This window comes from Hemitrygon akajei, chromosome 26 (genome assembly GCF_048418815.1).
Source record: "Hemitrygon akajei chromosome 26, sHemAka1.3, whole genome shotgun sequence".
Classification (NCBI taxonomy): domain Eukaryota; kingdom Metazoa; phylum Chordata; class Chondrichthyes; order Myliobatiformes; family Dasyatidae; genus Hemitrygon; species Hemitrygon akajei.
The window spans coordinates 41,562,486-41,583,917 of record NC_133149.1 but is presented as its reverse complement, the minus strand read 5'-3'; the positions used below and the strand labels follow the sequence as shown (position 1 = coordinate 41,583,917).

The following is a 21,432-nucleotide window of genomic DNA, read 5'->3' as shown; positions in this document are numbered from 1 at the left end:
ACATCTTCTGATCCTATGTCACCTCTTTCATCTACCTTATTCCTTATACTGCATGCATTCAAATATAACACATTCAGTCCTGCATTCATCATCCTTTTTAATTTTCCCCCATATTACACTTCTACTCATTCAATTTTGTCTTGTCCTTTCTCACAGTCTCACTACACACTGCATCGACTTGGTTACCATCTGCTCCACCCTTAGCCCTATCACTCCAGTTCCCAACCCCCTGCGAAATTAGTTTAAACCCTTAATAAATCAAGCAAACCTACTGGGGAGGTTTTAAATTAACTTGGCAGGAGGTCAGGAACTGAGGTGACTAACATTGGCCCTCCCACCTTGCCATCCAATTCGTCAAGGCGAAAAGGCCACGGAGGAGCATAACTGACCCCAATCAGCAAGTCAGAGCAGTGATAACTCCACCCTGGTGGTCTCCAGTGAAGATTTTTGACAGCAACCATTGCTTTTTGATCTGCCTGAAACTTCTTGTCCTTCCACCAAGATATATGTATGTAAGTGCTGCTGGCTAGTAGATTCCATACTACGGGTGAGGGATGCACTGAGGCTTGGTGTAGCCAGTGCAGTGGCTCTGTGGAAAAGGGCTCCTTCCACTACAGACATGGAGTGGCTGAGATGGATGGGGAAGACCCTCAAAAACACCAGGGAAAAACCATGGTGCCATTAGTATCAGGTTTATTATCACTGACATACAGTATGTCATGAAATTTGTTGTTTCGCAGGAGTAGTTATAAGATATAATAATTACAGTAAGTTACAAAATTAAAAAGTGCAAAACACGATGGAGTGAAAGAAGCTATTCTTAAAAAAGTAGAGTGAGAGACTTCTGGCTCCTGTAGCACCTCCTTTTGTTTACATATTTAATTTGGAATTAAATTTATAGTTGAAATAATAAAAATGAGCCTCAACAGCAACCATTGAAGCCAGTGAGGATCACAGCCAGGCTTACTGTAAGGCTCCAACAAAGTGTGGGGTGGCACAGTAGCTTTACAAAACCAGCAATCATCGATTGGGGTTCGCTTCCTGCCGCTGTCTGTAAAGAGTTTTTTTTATTTTCTCCCCATGACCGTGTGGGTTTCCTCTGGTTTCCTCCCACATTCCAAAGATGTACATGTTCGGGTTAGTAAGTTGCAGGCATGCTATGTTGGGACTGGAAGCATGGGGACACTCATGGGCTGCCCCCAACACTTCCTCTGATTGTGGTAGTCGCTGATGCAAAAGACACATTTCACCGTACATTTTGATGTACATGTGACAAATAAAGCCAAACCTTATCTTTAATCTTTATCAAGCCTGATGTTTAACATTTCTACACAGACATCTATTTATATTCCAACTTCCCATATGTCAGAAAGCTATCTCTAAGAATCTGTCAGCCTAAAAATGTATTCACTGATGAACAACAGAGAGATGATGACCAAAAAAAAAGTATGAAAACTGTTCCTTAAGGGATATTTGCAAGCAGACTTTTAGAAAATAAAACCTTTTGACAATTTTTCAAATGTAGTTCAAACTTCAGTTGTATATGCCTCATTAATTTGCAATTCCAGATATATATACTGCCAGATTATCTTACTACAGGAAGAAAAATTGGTAAATGCTACCTTCGCAAGTAATACAGATGTTGAGTTGACCCTAGACATTACAGGTGTTATTACATTACATTACACATATCATCATGAAGCAGCTCAGCTTGCTGACAAATATAAACTGCTTGACTCAATTAGTGATTTGGAGGTTGAGTTGGCGCACACTGACTAATAATACAGATCCATTGGAATGAAAATTAATTTGCCATTTAGGACTTGTGTATCACTAACTTGACCACCCATCATTCTGAGCATAGAAGTTCTGGTACATGGCATTTACATGCAATGATGGAGAACATGCCATTCCGACCTGGACAGGATGTTGTTGGGTTGGTCAGACAAGCACACCAACATTTGCTGATTTAGATCTAAAGGACAATTACTTGGGGGTAAGTACACTGAGGCCAGACATTGTACAAGAACATATTTATTGTCCAATATGTACTGCTGTGAAGGAGATGGCAAAACAGATTCATAATTCTCAAAAGGTAACAGAATGGAAATAAATAAGGATATGTCAGAAGAACAATGCTGAGTGGAATTAACTGGATAGTGGTTTGAAAGAACCAAGGGAATATCAGTCTCTTTCTACACCCAAGATTCCAGAAATAAATGGTATATGTTAAGATGAAGCAGGCAACATATTAGAATAAATTAAATCCCGAAAATCTACCAAACCAGGACAGTAAGATTGTTAATCAAAATAAGTCTACACAAGACTTATGTACAGTAGCATAGTGGTTAGCACAATGCTATTACAGCTCAGGCAATGGAGTTCAGAGTTCAATTCTGGCGTCCTGGCTAAGAAATTTTGTACGTCCTTCCTGTGTGATCGTGTTTTCTCCAGGTGCTCTGGTTTTCTCCTGCAGCCCAAAGACATACCAGTTAGTAGGTTAATTGGTTATTATAAATTGTCCCATGGATAAGCTAGGGTTAAATCAGTGGGTTACTGGGCAGCTGAGCTTGGAGGGCCAGAAGGGCTGACTATAAAAATAAGTAAATAAAGATCCATGCAAATTACAAGCTTGGCAAAAGTACAACAGAGCAAATACCTTTCTCAACCCTGCCTCAGCACCATCCCGGTCATAGACTTGTCTGGACTTGGCAATAGCTAGAATGATGCCCTGCATAGCCGGACTTAACATTTCCTGCCGTAAGACAGTGATAGGAAGGAAAAAAATGCATCAGAAAGACAGAGAAATGTCATAGAAAAAAAAGGACTGAGGTCTATACAAATTTTAAAAGCATTACAGGAGCTGAGCTAAGAACTTTTTTTTAAATAAATTTTTTTTATTGAATTTTCAAATAGGTTACAGAAGGAAAAAAAATTATTAAAAAATTTATCAACCCTTCCCCCCTCCCCCCTAACATATCCCTGTAGAAAGAGGGGAAAAAAAGAGAAAAAAAAAGAAAGAAAGAAAGAATGCCTGGATATCGGAAGATCCCCACATGCTCCATGGAGTTTATAATAGCTTTAGTATACATATTTATTTCTTTCCCCAGATAGCCAATAATTTTATCTTCGGAGCACCTATATATTTAATCCTATCTTTTGTAAATAAGGGTGCCAAATTTTCAGAAATATTTCATATTTATCTCTTAAATTATAAGTAATTTTTTCAAGTGGAATGCAGCTAAAAATTTCATTCTTCTAACGATCTATACTTAAGTATGAATTCGATTTCCAAGTAACTGCAATAGCCTTTTTGGCTACTGCCAACGCAATTTTTATGAATTCTTTCTGATAATTATTCAGTTTGGATTTCGGTTTTATCCCTTCAATATCGCCTAGTTAAAATAATGTTGGATTATGTGGAAGTTGTGTTCCAATAATTTGTTCCAATAAAATTCTTAAATTTGTCCAAAAAGGTTGAGTTTTAAAACAAGTAGAGTGTAAAAAAGTACCAATTTCTTGATTACATCGGAAACATTGATCAGATAAATTTGGGTTTAATTTATTTATTTTTTGTGGTGTAATATGTAATTGATGTAAAAAATTATATTGCACTAATCTTAACCGGACATTTGTTGTATTTGTCATACTTTCAAGACATAGTCTTGACCAACTTGTTTCTTCAATTTTAATATTCAAATCAGTTTCCCATTTTTGTCTTGACTTGTGAATTCCTTCTTTAATTGCCTGCTTTTGAATCAAACTGTACATACAAGAAATAATTTTTTTAATTTTTCCTTTTTGAATTAAAGTTTCTATTTCATTAGGTTTCGGCAATAACATTGTTTGACCCAATTTATCTCTTAAATAAGCCCTTAATTGGAAATAACAAAAAAGAGTGTTGTTTCATATTTTGTATTTATTCTTTAATTGATCAAATGACATTAATATACCTCCTTCAAAACAATCTCCTATATATCTAATCCCTTTTTGAAACCAATTGTATAAAAGTTGGTTATCCATTGTAAAAGGAATAAGTTTATTTTGAATTAAAGGTCTCTTTGCTAATAAAGATTTCTTTATCTCATCATCAACATTTATCTTATCCTATAAATCAATCAAATGTTTTAATATAGGAGCAAACACGAGGAAATCTGCAGATGCTGGAAATTCAAACAACAACACACACAAAATGCTGGTAGAACACAGCAGGCCAGGCAGCAACTATAGGGAGAAGCGCTGTCAACGTTTCGGGCCGAGACCCTTCGTCAGGACTAACCGAAAGGAAAGACAGTAAGAGATTTGAAAGGATTTTAATATAGGAGATTCTTTCTTTTCCTGTATCCATTTAGATTCCCACTTATATATAAAATCTTCTGGTATATTTTCTCCTATTTTATCTAATTCTATTCTAATCCATGCCGATTTATCTTCATCAAAAAAAGATGCAATAAATCTAAGTTGATTTGCTTTATAATAATTCTTAAAGTTTGGAAGTTGTAACCCTCCTAGGTCAAATTTCCATGTCAATTTTTCCAACGATATTCTTGACATCTTACCTTTCCAAAGGAACTTCCTCACACATTTATTTAACTCTTGAAAAAACTTCTGCGGTAATTGTATTGGTAGTGTTTGGAATAAATATTGTAATCTAGGGAATATATTCATTTTTACAGCATTTACTCTGTCTACTAATGTTATTGGTAATGTAATCCATTTATCAAGATCTTCTTGAATTTTTTTCAATAATGGTAAATAATTTAATGATAAGCAAAAATTTGCAATATTAGAGGTATGAAATCTAAGTACTCAGTTCAGGGAGCGTCAGTAGAGACAGTAGAGCTAACATTTCTCTCAGAAGGGTTTCTCTCATCATAGTAACTGTCAGATTTGCTGAGTATTTCCACCAGCTTTGTTTGAAGCCCAGCACTACCAATGACCAGTTAACACCATTTCCAGATCAGAACTGTGCCACTCTTTGAAGGGTTACCCAAGAATGCCACAATATTTCTAAGATACTCATGATCTTCATTCAGTATACTGTAGCAAAGTGCCAATACTTCCCAAAGTCCTACCATTCTTGGTACTGGATGCGGCTTTTACAGAAGATCAACAGGAAATAGTGATATAGTCAAAAGGCTGGCTCCAATCCCAGTGTTGTGAGATAGTTAGTGGGATTACATATCACATTACGACAGGAGTAAAGGCAGGTATTAAGGATAAAGAGAGGACAACTTTTCACCACTTGCAGTCATCTCAATTTTCTTTTAAATGTTACTGCTGTAAATCTTTGCTACGTTTGGAATCATGTAAGCTCCTCACTTATATCACCCATTGGCAGCACAATATGAAGCAGTTTGGCTTCATGTTGGCACCGGCTTTAACAACAAAAGGGGTCAGTCTTAGAACTTGAATCTCAAACTAATACTGGAGCAATGAATTGTGAGACACCATGAATGAACAAATTGACTCAGGATTTTGTTGCACCAATATTTGCAATATTAATGATGCCTTTAAAATTGCAATGTCAAATAAAACTTAGCTAAGTTTCCTCAAAAGTTATAAATTACAACTACAATGTACTAATTTCATCAGGCAAGGAATTTAACATTGCTCAGTCTTCTGTTGACCTAGTACCTCCTCGTTGTAGCCATCAGCATCATGGCGAACCTGAACCTTTCCAATAGTCGGAATGTCCACCTCTGTTATCTGGGTACCAGTGTGCTCAGGCTGCTCCTCTTGCTCACTGACTGCCTCCGACTCTGGCAATTGCTCTGCTTCAGGCTTGAGCTCAGGCTCAGACTTCTCTTTGGTTTCCTTGGTCTCCAGGCCTGGTTCTGACTAGCTCAGAAAACAATGGTGAAAGAGCAGAGGAAGTGAAAGGAAAGGGAAAGAAGAGGACAGAGAAAAGCAAGAATGATAATCAAGGAAAGTTAAAAGTGTGTGCTTATTAGCAGCATTTGTGTAAAATATAAGTATCTTCAGCAGAAGTATTTGGATAGGGTAGTATTGGAGCAATAACCATGGATTGGTCTGATAATCTTAAGATCAACTCTGTACTGTGAGTGAGAAATTAGTTGAAGAAATAAATTGTTGTCAACCACGAAGCTATTGTATTGTTGGAAACCTAACTGGCTTGCTTTCATACTTTTGACAAGAAAGGCTGGACTTGCTTAGAAGCAATTCTGAACCCACAGCCCTCTGACCTAAAACCCTTTTGAAATGATCTAATAAAACTTTGGTGTATCAAGCAAATCAAGAGTCAAGCAGTGGAGAAACACAACAGATTCTGAAGATGCTGGAAATCCAGAGCAACGCACACAAAATGCTGGAGGAACACAGCAAGTCGGGTAGCATCTATGGAGAAGAATAAACAGTTGACGTTTTGGGCTGAATCCCTTCATCGGAACCAGCCAGACCTCAGTTCTGATGAAGCATCTCGACCTAAAACATTGTTTATTTCCCTCCAAAGATGCAGCCTGACCTACTGAGTTCCTCCAGCATTTTATATGTGTTGATCCAAGTAGATGGTTTGCCACAATCTACTAGAAAGCTAGGAATGGAAAATAAACTCTGGCATTGACTGCAGCTTCCAAACAAATTCTCGGTGATGTCTATATTAGAATCCAAGAAATAAACTTCCTTGATGTAATCCACCAGAAAGGGGTATCAGATTCAGGCACTGAAGAGAAGTTTACAAAAGGTGATTAACACAGGCTTCTCATAGTATCAGCATTGCTCCCTAATGGGGGATTCTCAATTATTCTATTAATTCACTAATTAAATGGCATTAAACACAATTTAAAAAGGATTGCAAACAGCTCCACTTCCAAAGAGCAAAACATTGCCTTGCTTTGCAGCAATATATTACAAAAGGAATTTATCGCATTGATATGAAATATCTCATCACATTTCAGGAGCACCTACAAATGATAAGTTGCAATAGATATTGTGCTCACTCCAACCTCTCAGCAAGTTACAGAAATTTGTAACATGGTGATCACAGAATCAGCATTCATCTACATCAGAATAGAAATAATCGCCGCTTGGTGAACCGGAAGGATGCTGTGCTTTAACATAACCATAGATTTCAATGATCACTTTCGCCACCGGATCATCTCATCAGTCCAATGACAAAGCAGCCCTCTTGATAATACAGTGCTTTATGAATCGTTCTACAGCAACCCTTCATAAGAACTGGGGACTGGCTGGTCCCAATGAAGGGTCTCAGCTCGAAATGTCAACTATTCATTTCCCTTCATGCCCAGCTTGCATTCCATTCAACTGCTCAGATTCCTCCCACATCTCACAGTTTGTCACATCTCACTGTAAATTGCCCCCAGCGTGTAAGCAAGTGGGAGAATCTGGGGGAGTTGCTGGGCAGAATAAAATGGGTGAGGATAGGATTCATCTATTAGTGTGGTTGATGGTAGGTGAAATATCAATGGGCTGAAGGGCCAGCTTCTGGGCTACAACTCTCAATCAGAAATTAAGCCTTATTGAAATTTGACTCAACAACACAATGCAGGAGACATATTCACAGCTAAACTGCTTAAAGCTGAGCTTATGGTCTTTTTCTTGTGATAAAACTTCTACACCAGTAACATGCCAAAGAAATGGTTGTATGCAGCTCTAGTGCTCTCACCTCCTTCAGGGCAGCCTCAGCACCAACGTTCTCATAAGACGTTGCAGCTTTCTCAATGGCTTGGGCTGTCTGATCCTTGACCATCACAGCGTGCTTGGCAGAGGCAGAACATGTACTCTGCTGACTGGCAACAGTTTGTTCTGTAGGACACAGGGCAAAACCATAGGAGATGAGAGAACTGCCGGACTTTACTGCAGTGCGGCTAACACTAACCTGTCAAAAAGAGAACTTAAGAATTTTAGTCAGATTCTTTGAAACTTTCAAATTATGATCTTAAGATCCTTTCCAAATGTTTCAGAGCACTGCAATTGCGCATGCAGCATATTCATCAGATATGCAATGGACAGAATCTGATGAGCATGCTAATAATTATGTAATGCACTCAACTGTTCCATCATCGACTACTCCCATCACCCAGCCCATGCTCTCTTCTCATTGCTGTCATTAGGAAGAAGGTACAGGAGCCTCAAGACCCACACCACCAGGTTCAGGAACAGTTTTCATCCCTCAACCATCAGGCTTCTGAATTAGAGGGGATAACTTCACTCACCTCAACACTGAACTGATTCCACAATCAATGCACACACTTTCAAGGATTCTAACACTTAAGTTCTCAGTATTATTTTTTTTTATTTATTATTACTACTTGGTTATTTTTGTGTTTGCAGTTTGTCTTCTTTTGCACATTGGTTGGTTGCCCAACTTTGTGTGAAGTTTTTCATCGATTCTACTGTATTTCTTTTTTCGACTGTGAATGCCCACAGGAAAACAAATCTCAGGGTAGTAGATGGTGACATGTACATATTTTAATAATAGTTACTTTGAACTTTGTTTTTAGTTTCCAAAACCTTTCATATGCTTTCAGAGGTTAAAACCATTGAAAACTTGGAAGCAGCGAAGCATTTTCCATTGCAAGGAAAAAGTGCTCTTGCCTCATATTACTCATACCACATGCCGGTCAATACCCCTGTGCGCTTACAATTGTGATCTTTCACACACTGCTAATTTTCCTGAGTCCTTCTTTGGATGTAGTCCCAATCAGCTAGACCTCAAGCTCTCTAATTCCCCCATAAGCTTCTGCTCTCTGTACGTTTGATGGTTTTAAAACTAGCTCTTTAACAAAGCTGCAATCATCTACCCTGCTTTCTCCATGTATGGGTCTTCCCCTGTTATACTCTTACTTTGCAGTGAGAGATCCCATATAATAAGTTATTTTCATTCCTCATACAGTATGTTCATCTTCCTGCTCTATATTTATAGAACTTTCTGTAGGTACTTCATATTTACAATCATCAAAATTGTTCTTAAATGTTTAAGTTTGCCAAGTTACAAGTTCCCCAAAATTTAAAAGGACTGAGGTACATTGCTCAAGTTGTATAACACTTGACAACTCCCTCACATTGAATGATATCCCAGTCCTGTGGCCTTTCTCCATATTCGTGAGGTTTTTTCTAACCAGATATTTATTCACATTCCTTTATACAGTTACTTCCAACTCTGCCTCTATCACCTTTATTAGGTTTTATATTGTAGATCATAACAATTAATTGCATTTAAAAATACAGAATTCAATTGTTTTACCTTAAATTTGTGTTTACAATCATTAAAGCTTTCCCAAATTTTCCATATTTCTCATTTATCAGCTCTACCGTAAGGTGACCAATCAGTTAGTTTGCTCACTGCACAGAAATGAAGTGCCTCATCTTGGTACAGTTCCAGTTAATCTTTCTTGTAAGTCCTTTCCTTTCAAAGTTTAGTGTCAATTACTGGATACTGATTATGTTCTGCAACATAGACCCTTGGCTCTCAAGCCAATTCCCAATGAAATCAAATACCTTCAGTCGCACTGTCCGTAGGTTCCTGAACCTGTGGCATTGGAACCAGTTCCTTTTGTGGGATTTTTCGGACCTGCTCATCATTCCACTCTTCCAGCTCCTGCAGAAAATGCTGGTTATCTTCACGAACAAACTCCACAAGTTCAAGTGGAAGGGCATGGATGGATCTCAAAATCTGTCCTGTTTCCACATCCGTGTCCTCTGTAATGTTGACAACACTCATGATTTCTTAACATGTCAAGTGAAGAATTGGAAAGCAACATATCAATATTATTGCCCTCTTGACCAACAGAATAGTCCAATGAGCACATACCCACAGAATAACTGCTCAAGAAACCTGCACAAAATGATAGTTTCTGCAGCTGTGTTAGCATTTAAGTCAATTTAATCAACACACAATGAATACAATCTGTAGCATATGGAAAGACTGTACACTGCAAACACCATATTAGGGTCATGTCTTATTTCTGAAAAATGATCTAAATAATGTCGAGTAGACGCTGGAAATTGCAAACGAAAACAGAAAATGCCACAAATGCACCATAGTTCAATTTAGGAAAGAACATCCATTTCATCTACACCAGGACGGTCTAAAGCAGCAGCTCCCAACCTTTTTTACGCCATGGACCAATATCATTAAGCAAAGGGTCTGAGGACCCCAGGCTGGGAGACCTGATCTAAAGACCATTAATTTTCTCCTTAAAGAGAGGTCCAACACATGCACTCTAGTCAGGTCCCTGCAGCTAGAATGACAGATCACACTTGACCAAAAGGTTGATAAATCCAATCTAATGGTGCAGTGGGGCCCAATGTCAGGGTTGAAACTCTTAAGCAATTTGTAAATGGGAAGAAAATGCCTAGGTATTAGTTTATTTAAAAGATGCAATTTTTCTCTGGACATTTACTGCGACACTGTTACCCAAGTAACAAGCCATTATAAGAACAAAGGTGACTGCGATGTGTCTAGCTCTGTCCTCACCAGTCATTTGCAGGTATGAATATTCATGACAACACGAGAAATTCTGCAGATGCTGGAAGTCCAGAGTAACACACACAAAATGCTGGAGGAACTCAGCAAGTCAGGCAACATCTATGGAAATAGTCGATGTTTCGGACCAAGACCATTCATCAAAACTGGAAAGTAAGGGAGAAGCAGCCAGCTTCTTCCCTCTTCCTTTCCAGCCCTCATGCAGGAGACCTATTAGAGTATAAGAGTGTGGAACATTTTAGAACATTACTTGGGTAATTTTGTGTAACATCACAAGCAACATCATTTGTAGTGCTTGTATTTACATTATTTTGCTTGTGGCATTGAGTAAGGCTTTAATAAACTAGAGAGATATGAGGTTTGCTGCTTATGATTATTATAAGATTTTCCCTGCCAGAATAGATTCACACTGAACTCGGAAAATAAAAGCTAAAGGATGCCTACACCTCTTCCAGTAAAAGGTGCTGACCCGCGGTGCGTTCCTACCATTGTTCATTGTTTGCATTTTGTGATTTTGTCCAATGCAAGAAAGACTGAAAAATGGCCTGTGTTACTGCGAATTCTACAGGGCACCTTCATCAACCTCATTGGAGCTTAATCTAAAATCTTGAATTTAACGTAGTCTCCATTACTCATTATCATTATGTGCCATGTCATATAACGTGGGCGATCATGGTCTTCCACCTGCCTTTAACCTCTATTACTCTTTAACCTCTTTTATCTCTACTACTAATGAACTAAAATACCAATCTAGGTGCTTAAATTTTCTGGTAGGAAATTATGAAAAGGCCTTATGTGATAATGACCTCAACAACTTGCATTTGCATTGTACCTTTAATGATATAAAATATCTCAAGTCTTTTCAATAGAGGAAATACTCAAAGAATGTCCACAAAGTTGATTTTCAAGAGCATACTAAAAATAATGAGCAGTAGAGGTGTAGAAGGCTTCAGTAAAGTTTCTAAAGCTTAAGAGAGTTGAAGACATGGTAAGTAATGGCTGGGCATGGAAAATCGGCGATATGAAAGCTGCCAGAATTAGAGGATCAAAGAGATGGAGCATCGGGCAGAAAATACAAAGCTTGAAAGTGCATATCACCAGACTCGAGGACAGCTTTCACCCACTGTTACTAGACTATTGAACGTTGCCCTAGTATGTTAAGATGGACACTGAACTTACAATTTACTTCACTATGGCCTTGCACCTTATTGCTTCCCTGCACTGCACTTCTTCTGTAACACTTCATTCTACATTCTGATATTGTACTACTTATTACTACCTCAATATACTGTGAAATGAATTGATTTGTATGAATGGTATGCAAACATTTTTTCCATTGTACCTTGGTGCACGTGACAGTGACAAACCAATTTACCAATTCAACAGAAAACATGGAAGGGCTTTTTTCTTTACCAGCGATAAGCTGAGGTAAGTTATCATTGATGTACATCAGGCAATATGCGCTAGCATTCCGTGACCCTCCATATGAATCTCTCTGCAGTTCTTCCCATGACGATACAGAGACTGAGACATCATTGTACTTCAGCCATATTTTCTTGCTGTGGTCATAGATGTAAGCCCAATAGTGTCCAGCTGAAGCCTGGCCTTCGTGCACAAGCACTGCGTGAAGCCGATAAGGAACCTAGTTGGCAGAGAAACATTCACCAAATTAACAATGTCTTTGCTGTAACACTCCAGAAAACTTATTCCACCAGCTCCAATGTAATATGGCTGACCCCAAAATTGTTCACCAACTCTGAGGCACAGCTCTGGGTTCTGCAGCACTGCAACTCGGGATGCTGTTATACAACATATTTCAGTTGTTTCTTACGATCACGGGAAGGGAACTCAAAACTGCATATAACCATGTAACAATTACAGCACGGAAACAGGCCATCTCGGCCCTTCTAGTCCGTGCCGAACGCTTACTCTCACCTAGTCCCACTGGCCTGCACTCAGCCCATAACCCTCCATTCCTTTCCTGTCCATATACCTATCCAATTTTTTTTTAAATGACAAAATCGAACCTGCCTCTACCACTTCTACTGGAAGCTCGTTCCACACAGCTACCACTCTCTGAGTAAAGAAGTTCATCCTCGTGTTACCCCTAAACTTTTGCCCCTTAACTCTCAACTCATGCCCTCTTGTTTGAATCTCCCCTACTCTCAATGGATAAAGCCTATCAACGTCAACTCTATCTGTCCCCCTCATAATTTTAAATACCTCTATCAAGTCCCCCCTCAACCTTCTGCGCTCCAAAGAATAAAGACCTAACTTGTTCAACCTTTCCCTGTAACTTAGGTGCTGAAACCCAGGTAACATTCTAGTAAATCTCCTCTGTACTCTCTCTATTTTATTGACATCTTTCCTATAATTCGGTGACCAGAACTGTACACAAAACTCCAAATTTGGCCTCACCAATGCCTTGTACAATTTTAACATTACATCCCAACTTCTGTACTCAATGCTCTGATATATAAAGGCCAGCATACCAAAAGCTTTCTTCACCACCCTGTGACATTAGGAGGCAGCAGAATCAGATTTAATATCAGACATACTGTATGTCGTGAAGTTCATAGTTATGCGACAGTACAGTGCAAATTGCAATGAGAAATATATATCAAAATTAAATTAAACAAGTATTGCAAAAAAGAGAACAAAAATAGTGAGGTAGTGTTCATGGGTTGGTTCACTGTTCAGAAATCTGATGATGGAGAGGAAGAAGCTGTTCCTAAAACACTGAGTGTGTATCTTAAGGATCCCGGTTGAAAATGGTTACAAAACTTCAGCAAGAATAAATGATGCACGACCAAACACAATCTTAATGTGGACAAATTTGACATCTACATTAAAAGAACTTCTGTTAAAATAGGAACGTTCTGTCTGTGTAAGCCTACTATTCAGCTGGTTGGTGGAGGGGAGAGGGATGGGGGGGAGAGAGGGGTGGAGAGGGGGTGGGGATGAGGATGAGGATGGCAATGAGGGTTGGGGGGTGGCTGGGTTAAACAGTCAAAATGTAATCAGCAACTGGTTGTATTGAATGTAATTTGTTGGTGTTGCAATAAAAATTAGTGATTAAAAAAATGGCTACAGAACTTTCAGCCTTATATTTGGCTCTCAAGTGCCGTGTGTTATCATTGAACATATATGTGTATACCGACTGGCTGCATCACAGCCTGGTATGGTAACACCGATGCATGTGAACCGAAAATCCCACAAAAGGTAGTGGATTTGACCCAGTACATCATGGGTAAAGCCCTCCCAATCATTGAATACATCTACGTGAAACGTTGCCGTAGAAAAGCAGCATCCATCATCAGAGATCCTCACCACCCAGGCCATGCCCTTTTCTCACTGCTGCCATCAGGTAGAAGGTAGAGGTGCCTCAGGATTTCCACCACCAGGCTGAAGAACATTTACTATCCCTCAACCATCAGGCTCTTGAACAAAAGAGGATAACTGCACTCATCTATTAAGATTTTCCCCACAACCAATGGTCTCACTTTAAGGACTCTATCATTTATTTTGAGCTCTTGTTATATATTGCTAATTTATTCGTATTTGCATTTGCACAGTTTGTTGTCTGCTACGCTTTGGTTGACCTTTCATTGATCCTATTACAGTTACTATTCTATAGATTTGCTGAGCATGTCCGCAAGAAAATGAATCTCAAGGTTGTATATGGTGACATGTACTGTAAGTACTTTGATAATAAAATTTACATTGAACTTTCTCCTCTTCCCATCAGTCCTCAAATGCTCACCATAACATTATTGGGTGTGACAGGACTTCACTGTCACCCGGCTCCACGATTAACTCCAGATCATTTTAGACCTGGTAGGGGAACACAAGTACCTATTGTGCACTGAGCCATCATTAAGGACCCTCTTCTCATTGCTACTATCAAAGAGAATGTACAAGAGCCTGAAGACCCACACTAAATGTTTCAAGAACAGCTTCTTCCTCTCTGCCATCAGATTTCTGACTGGACAATGAACGTACGTACACTACCTCACTTGTTGCTCTCTTTTTTGCATGAGTTATTTTATAATTTTATATATTTTAATTAATAATTTAGAGTACTTTTTCCATTGCACTGTTCTGCTACCACAAAGCAACAAACTTAACAATATGCAGTATGTCGGTGATAATAAACCTGTTTCTGATTCTAAGCCAAAATGAGCTAAACCCACATTATCTTCCATTGCCATTTTCTGCTTGTTTTACACTCAAGATTCTCAAAGAATGTGAGCTATTTCCTTTAAATGACCTAATGTCATCAAATGCCAAACTTCCGTTCAAAGTTGTTACAAGTCAATTTACATATCTAGGTGTAACAATTACTAAAAACTTCAAGAATTTACTTAAAGAAAACTTAAACCCCTTATTGAATTATGTGAAAAAGACGCTTTCTAAATGGTCCCCTCTTTCTTTATCCCTAATTGGCCGAATTAATTCGATTAAAATGAAGATTCTTCCTAAATTGTTATATCTTTTTCAGGCCTTACCTATTTTTATTCCTAAGATGTACTTTGATTCTTTAGATTCAATTTTAACCTCTTATATTTGGAATAACAAACAAGCTCGTTTAAGTTAAGTTTACTTACAAAGAAATAAAGAGATGGGTGGACTAGCCCTACCCAATTTTAGGTTTTACTATTGGGCTGCCAATATAAGGAATATTACTTTCTGGTCCTATTATATTTATCGTAAAGATCGCCCATCATGGGTCTCCTTAGAAGTTAATTCTGTAAAAAATTCCTTGGATCATACTCTTCTTTTTCAGCAAATAAAACAACAGATAATATAATTGTTAAGCAAACTTTAAGGATCTGGTCTCAATTTAGAAAATTTTTTGGTTTAGCGAATTTTTCATTATCATCTCCCATTCTCCTTAATTATTTTTTTATCCCTTCCATGACTGATAAAGTCTTTAAAGATTGGGATGAATTAGGTATTAAGTGTTTTTGGGACCTGTTTATCTCAGGATCTCTTGCTTCATTTGACCAATTGTCAAATAAATTTGCACTCCCAAAAACACATTTTTACAGATACCTTCAAATTAGAGATTTTCTACGTTTCCAATTAGCTACTTTTCCTATAGGTCCTGATAAAAAAATTACTGGATGATCTTTTAAATTTAAAACCTTTTGTTAATGGTTCTATTACCGGTATCTATAACTTGTTGATTGATTCTAGACAAGACTTTTTAGATAAAATAAAAAAAGCTTGGGAGGATGACCTAAATTGTCAGATTTCTGATGATAGATGGAATAAGATTCTTAAACGGGTTAATAAATCATCTTTCTGTGCTTGTCATTCTCTTCTACAATTTAAAGTGGTTCATAGAGCTTACATTTCTAAACAGAAGCTCTCCAGTTTTTACCTGAATGTTTCTCCACTTTGTAATAAATACAACTCTGCTGATGCCTCTTTAATTCATATGTTTTGGTTTTGCCCTACAATTGAAAAGTTTTGGCGGGAAGTATTTCATACCTTCTCTCAACTTTTTAGGGTCCAATTTGACCCAAATCCCCTTACTGCCTTGTTTGGTATTATTGCAAATGAAGATATAACTTTAAATACTCCTAACCTACAGGTTTTAGTTTTTACCTCTCTTTTAGCAAGAAGAGTAATCTTGCTTAAATGGAAGGAGTCCACCCCTCCTACACATCTTCAATGGCTACGTGATATTATGTCTTATTTAAATTTATAGAAAATCCGCTGCTCAGTCTTAAATTCGAAACAATCTTTTAATGATATTTGGGGACCTTTCCTAAATTACTTTTCCAATTTATAAAGTTTAACAGTGCACAGACTTTTATGTATATTTTTATCTTCTCTTCTTAAGTGAATATGTTTTTTTTCTAATTATCCATTGTCATCCATCAGCTTTTTTCTTTGGTAGTTGGTGGGGGTTGACTTTTTTTATATAAAAAATTTCTTTTATGATGTATGACTTATCTTTAAATTTTTGATTACAGAGTGGTATACCTTTATGTGTTATGCTATAACATTTTGATCAATTTTATCACACTATATGAATGTACACAAGTTATGTTGAGATGTATCTATGTGTTGCACTCTGTAAATCTTGTTTTTTTTTCTTCTGAATAAAAATATTGTAAAAAGAAAAAGATTCTCAAAGAGCAACACTGGGTGGCACAGTAGCGTAGTGGTTTATACGCTTTACAGTAAAGGCGACCCAGGTTCAATTTCTGCCGTTGCCCGTAAGGAGTTTGTACATTCTCCCCATGGCTGCGTGGGTTTCCTCCGGGTGCTCCAGTTTCCTCACACAGTCCAACAACGTACCAGTTGGTCATTGTAAATTGTCACGTGATTAGGCTGGGATTAAATCGGTACTGCTGGGTGGTGCGGCTCAAAGGGCCGGAAAGGCCTAATCGACACTGTATCACAATAAATAAATAAATCATGATGGCTGTACCTGACACATTAAACTGTCCGTGTACATTTGTTCAATTGAATGCTTGATCTGTATGATCTTGTTCTTCAGATCTTAAATGGAAAAAAATTAAGAGACTGTAAAAGATGCAACTCCATAAGTTCATTTAACTCACTATTTTTTCCAAGGGTTGTTGAGATTTTTGTCTCACACACAGACAGAAACTCTAGGACACATGTACACATTCCAAAATATATACACACAGGCAATGCCTACATACACCTTTTGATTTTCCATTTGCTTACCTGCAATATCATGTTCGACCTCTGCCCTCCAGCGCTGAAGACAGTTCTCCAAGAAGGTAAGCTCTTCGGCCGTGATGTGTCGGGGTGCTGGGTGTGCAGGCATTTCCATGGGAGGCTTGGTCTGGGTGAAAGGCTTGTGCAAGGTTGCACGCTGCAACTGGGGTGTGCTTGTGGGGCTTGCACTTTCAGGCAATTCAGCATTTAATTCTGAGTGACTGAAAAGGGGAAAAAATTAACTACAATCATTGATTGGGAGGTAGCAGCCTCGATGCAGAATCACCCCTCAGGAAGTTCATTGGCATCCAGAATGAAGTAATCCCAGTGACTACTGCAGTGTGTAACATCCACAAGGTGCACTGCACAACCTCCGTGAACTAGAAAGATACCGACAGCAAGCACACAAGAACACCATTAACCAGGTTACACAGCTACCCAAAATGAAGGCATGTCAGATGTTACTTCACCATTGCTGGGTCAGGGGGGACGTCACGTGATGACGTAGGATCGAGACGTGGAAATCCAGCTCTCCCGTAAAAAAACAGTAAAATAATGTTTAAGTGAAGAAAAGTTAGTAAATACTTTTTAAAAATTACTTATAAACTACTCAGGGTTGTCTTAAGATATGTCTCCTAAACAGAAGCAGAAGGAAACTACTACTTTGAAGACAACACAAGTTGGAAAAGAATCAAGGCTGGCAGCCATGAAAGAGCCTCGGGCTCAAGTGCATTTTACCTCCGGCAATACAGAACAGGAAACTGCGGCAACATCAACCGTTTCCAAAAAAAAAAGAGCAATAGGAATTGCGCATGCGTGAAGGAAGGGGCATGCGCAAACACGAGCAACCCAAACTACAAATCCCAGCTATGATCGGAACTGAAAGTGAAAGTGAATATGAGGTGGAATCAGATTCTCTGGATAAATCAGACAAAGATGAAGAGACAAACAAAGAAGAGCAACAGGAAGAGGTTGGAGGTGATATTGGAGACATAAAAAAAATTTGGTGCAAATAATGCATGAATTAAAAGCATTAAAAGTAATAAAAATATATTAAAAATATGAAGATTATGTTTGATAAAATGATGAAAAGACAGGACAAAATGGGCAAGAAAATTAAAAACTTGGAAGAAATAACGGGAGACACCATTGATAGAGTGAATAAAATGGAGGATAATATTTCTGCCTGGACATCAGAAAGAAAACTGTTGTTGGAAAAAGTGGATGCACTTGAAAATTTTAGCAGATGAAATAATATTAAGATTGTTGGAATTAAAGAAGGTATAGAGGGAGAGGATCCAATAAATTTTTTTCAAAAATGGATTCTGGAAATTTTGGAAATGGAAGAAGGAACCCAGTTAATTGAAATTGAAAGGGCTCACAGAGCCTTAAGATCAAGACCTCAAGTTGATCAAAACCCACGATCAATCTTGATAAAAACCTCAGTATGTGCGGTTGGGAGACTGTAGGTCTGACACGGTGGTCAGCAGCACAGGGGCGTCGCAGGGAACCGTACTCTCTCCAGTCCTGTTCACCCTGTACACATCAGACTTCCAATATAACTCGGAGTCCTGCCATGTGCAGAAGTTCGCTGATGACACGGCCATAGTGGGGTGTGTCAGGAATGGACAGGAGGAGGAGTATAGGAAACTGATACAGGACTTTGTGATATGGTGCAACTCAAACTACCTGCGTCTCAATATCACCAAGACCAAGGAGATGGTGGTGGACTTTAGGAGATCTAGGCCTCATATGGAGCCAGTGATCATTAATGGAGAATGTGTGGAGCAGGTTAAGACCTACAAGTATCTGGGAGTACAGTTAGACGAGAAGCTAGACTGGACTGCCAACACAGATGCCTTGTGCAGGAAGGCACAGAGTCGACTGTACTTCCTAAGAAGGTTGGCGTCATTCAATGTCTGTAGTGAGATGCTGAAGATGTTCTATAGGTCAGTTGTGGAGAGCGCCCTCTTCTTTGTGGTGGCGTGTTGGGGAGGAAGCATTAAGAAGAGGGACGCCTCACGTCTTAATAAGCTGGTAAGGAAGGCGGGCTCTGTCGTGGGCAAAGTACTGGAGAGTTTAACATCGGTAGCTGAGCGAAGGGCGCTGAGTAGGCTACGGTCAATTATGGATAACTCTGAACATCCTCTACATAGCACCATCCAGAGACAGAGAAGCAGTTTCAGCGACAGGTTACTATCGATGCAATGCTCCTCAGACAGGATGAAGAGGTCAATACTCCCCAATGCCATTAGGCTTTACAATTCTACCGCCAGGACTTAAGAACTTTTTAAAAGCTATTATTAATGCTTTTTGAGATAGTGATTTAGATGCATATCATATTTTTTACTGAGTTAAGTATTGTATGTAATTAGTTTTGCTACAACAAGTGTATGGGACATTGGAAAAAAAGTTGAATTCCCCCATGGGGATGAATAAAGTATCTATCTATCTATCTATCTATCTAAGATAGCAAGATAAAGAAAAGATCCTGAAGGCGGCTGCCCCACGTGCCAGAAAGAGAAACGGGCCATTGATGATAGAAGGGAAAACAGTTCTTTTCTATCCTGATATAAGTTATGACCTTTTGAAGAGAAAGAAGGAATTTAACCCAGCAAAAAAAGTTTTATGGGAAAAGGGTTATAAATTTATATTGCGCCACCCGGCAACCCTGATAATTTTTTTGGATGACAGAAAAAGAAGATTTTTTACTGATTATCGGGATGTGGAAGAATTTGCACAAGAACTCCCAAATATTATCTAACCACAGCCAAAGATTTAAAAGTGAAACGGATTAAAGATGAAGACAGGGACAGTGAATGGAGTTGATGGATGTTTAAGGACAGAAGAATATTTAAATATATTCTTAATTATATGATACGGGAGAGAAAGGTAAAAATTTGAGAAATATTAATCGAGAGTAGTGATATTATTTTTTCTTCTCTTATATATACTTCTTTACGTTACGGGGGAGCTGGGGGAACTTCGGATCGATTGCTACGGGATTCACGTGTGTAATCATGGCGATTGCCATGATCCGTACAACGGAGGGGGGCAATGTTGTGTTTTTTTATTCACAACATTAGTAGGGGGGTATTTTGTTATTTTTTTCTTTATAATCTATTTTTCTTTAATCTTTCTTTCTTTGCCTGGACAATCACGGGGGGGGGGGGGGGGGTGACACATAGCAACATGGAGAATTTTAAAAAGATTCCCCAAGGTACTACGAAAGTTGAAAAGTTAGGTATTACTATAGACTGGAGTAACCCTGTTAAAAATAATGACGAATTTACTGAATTTTTAAAGTTTTAATGTTAATGGGCTCAATGGACCGGTGAAAAGAAAAAGAATTTTAACATAACTAAGAAAATGAAAATAGATATAGCTTTTTTACAAGAAACACACTTAACAGAGATAGAACATCAGAAATTAAAGAGAGATTGGGTCGGAAATGTTATTGCAGCTTCACTTAATTCAAAGGTGAAGGGAGTTGCAATTTTGGTTAATAAAACTTTACCAATTAAAATACAAAATGTATTAATTGATTCTGCGGGGAGATATGAAATTATACATTGTCAAATTTTTTCAGAACTATGGACTCTTATGAATATTTATGCACCAAATGAAAATTATGTAAAATTTATACAAGAGGCCTTTTTGAATTTGGCTGATGCACATGACAAAATATTAACAGGTGGAGATTTTAATTTTTGTCTAGACCCAGTTTTAGATAGATCAACAAAGGTTGCTACAAAATCAAAAGTAGCAAAATTAACTTTATCATTGATGAAAGATTTAAATTTGACTGATATATGGAGAAGAATTAATTCAAAAGAAAGAGATTATTCATTTTATTCAAATAGACATAAAACTTATTCAAGGATAGATTTTTTCCTATTATCAATGAATATTCAAGACAGTGAAAAATATGGAATATAAAGCAAGAATATTGTCAGATCATTCCCTCTTGACAATGACAATGATAATGATGGATAAAGAGGAAATCGATTTATAGATGGAGATTTAATTCAATATTATTAAAACGTCAAGATTTTTGTGATTTCATGAAAAAGCAGATTCAGTTTTTTTTAAGATACAAATTTACATTCAGTTGATGATAAATTTATAGTATGGGAAGCAATGAAGGCATATTTGAGAGGCCAGATAATAAGTTATACTTCTAAAATTAAGGAATATATGGTAGAAATAGATCAATTGGAAAAAGAGATTACAAAATTAGAAAAAGAATCTCAAAGATATAT

The 21,432-nt window shown here is 37.9% G+C and overlaps 1 protein-coding gene across 11 annotated transcripts in view; it reads right to left on the bottom strand.

The window, feature by feature from the left end:
• usp28 (ubiquitin specific peptidase 28) overlaps positions 1-21,432 on the bottom strand; it is a 105,173-nt gene that overhangs the window by 12,835 nt on the left and 70,906 nt on the right. For 6 of the 11 annotated variants that reach the window (XM_073030019.1, XM_073030022.1, XM_073030023.1 and 3 more), the window contains 7 exons: positions 17,177-17,391; positions 16,914-16,984; positions 11,882-12,110; positions 9,481-9,708; positions 7,646-7,785; positions 5,638-5,841; positions 2,660-2,755 (listed from right to left, as the gene is read on the bottom strand). In XM_073030019.1, the coding sequence (XP_072886120.1) occupies positions 2,660-2,755; positions 5,638-5,841; positions 7,646-7,785; positions 9,481-9,708; positions 11,882-12,110; positions 16,914-16,984; positions 17,177-17,391 (1,183 nt within the window). The remainder of the gene's footprint in view (positions 1-2,659; positions 2,756-5,637; positions 5,842-7,645; positions 7,786-9,480; positions 9,709-11,881; positions 12,111-16,913; positions 16,985-17,176; positions 17,392-21,432) is intronic. The other 5 variants (XM_073030020.1, XM_073030024.1, XM_073030025.1 and 2 more) reach the window with 5 other exon arrangements.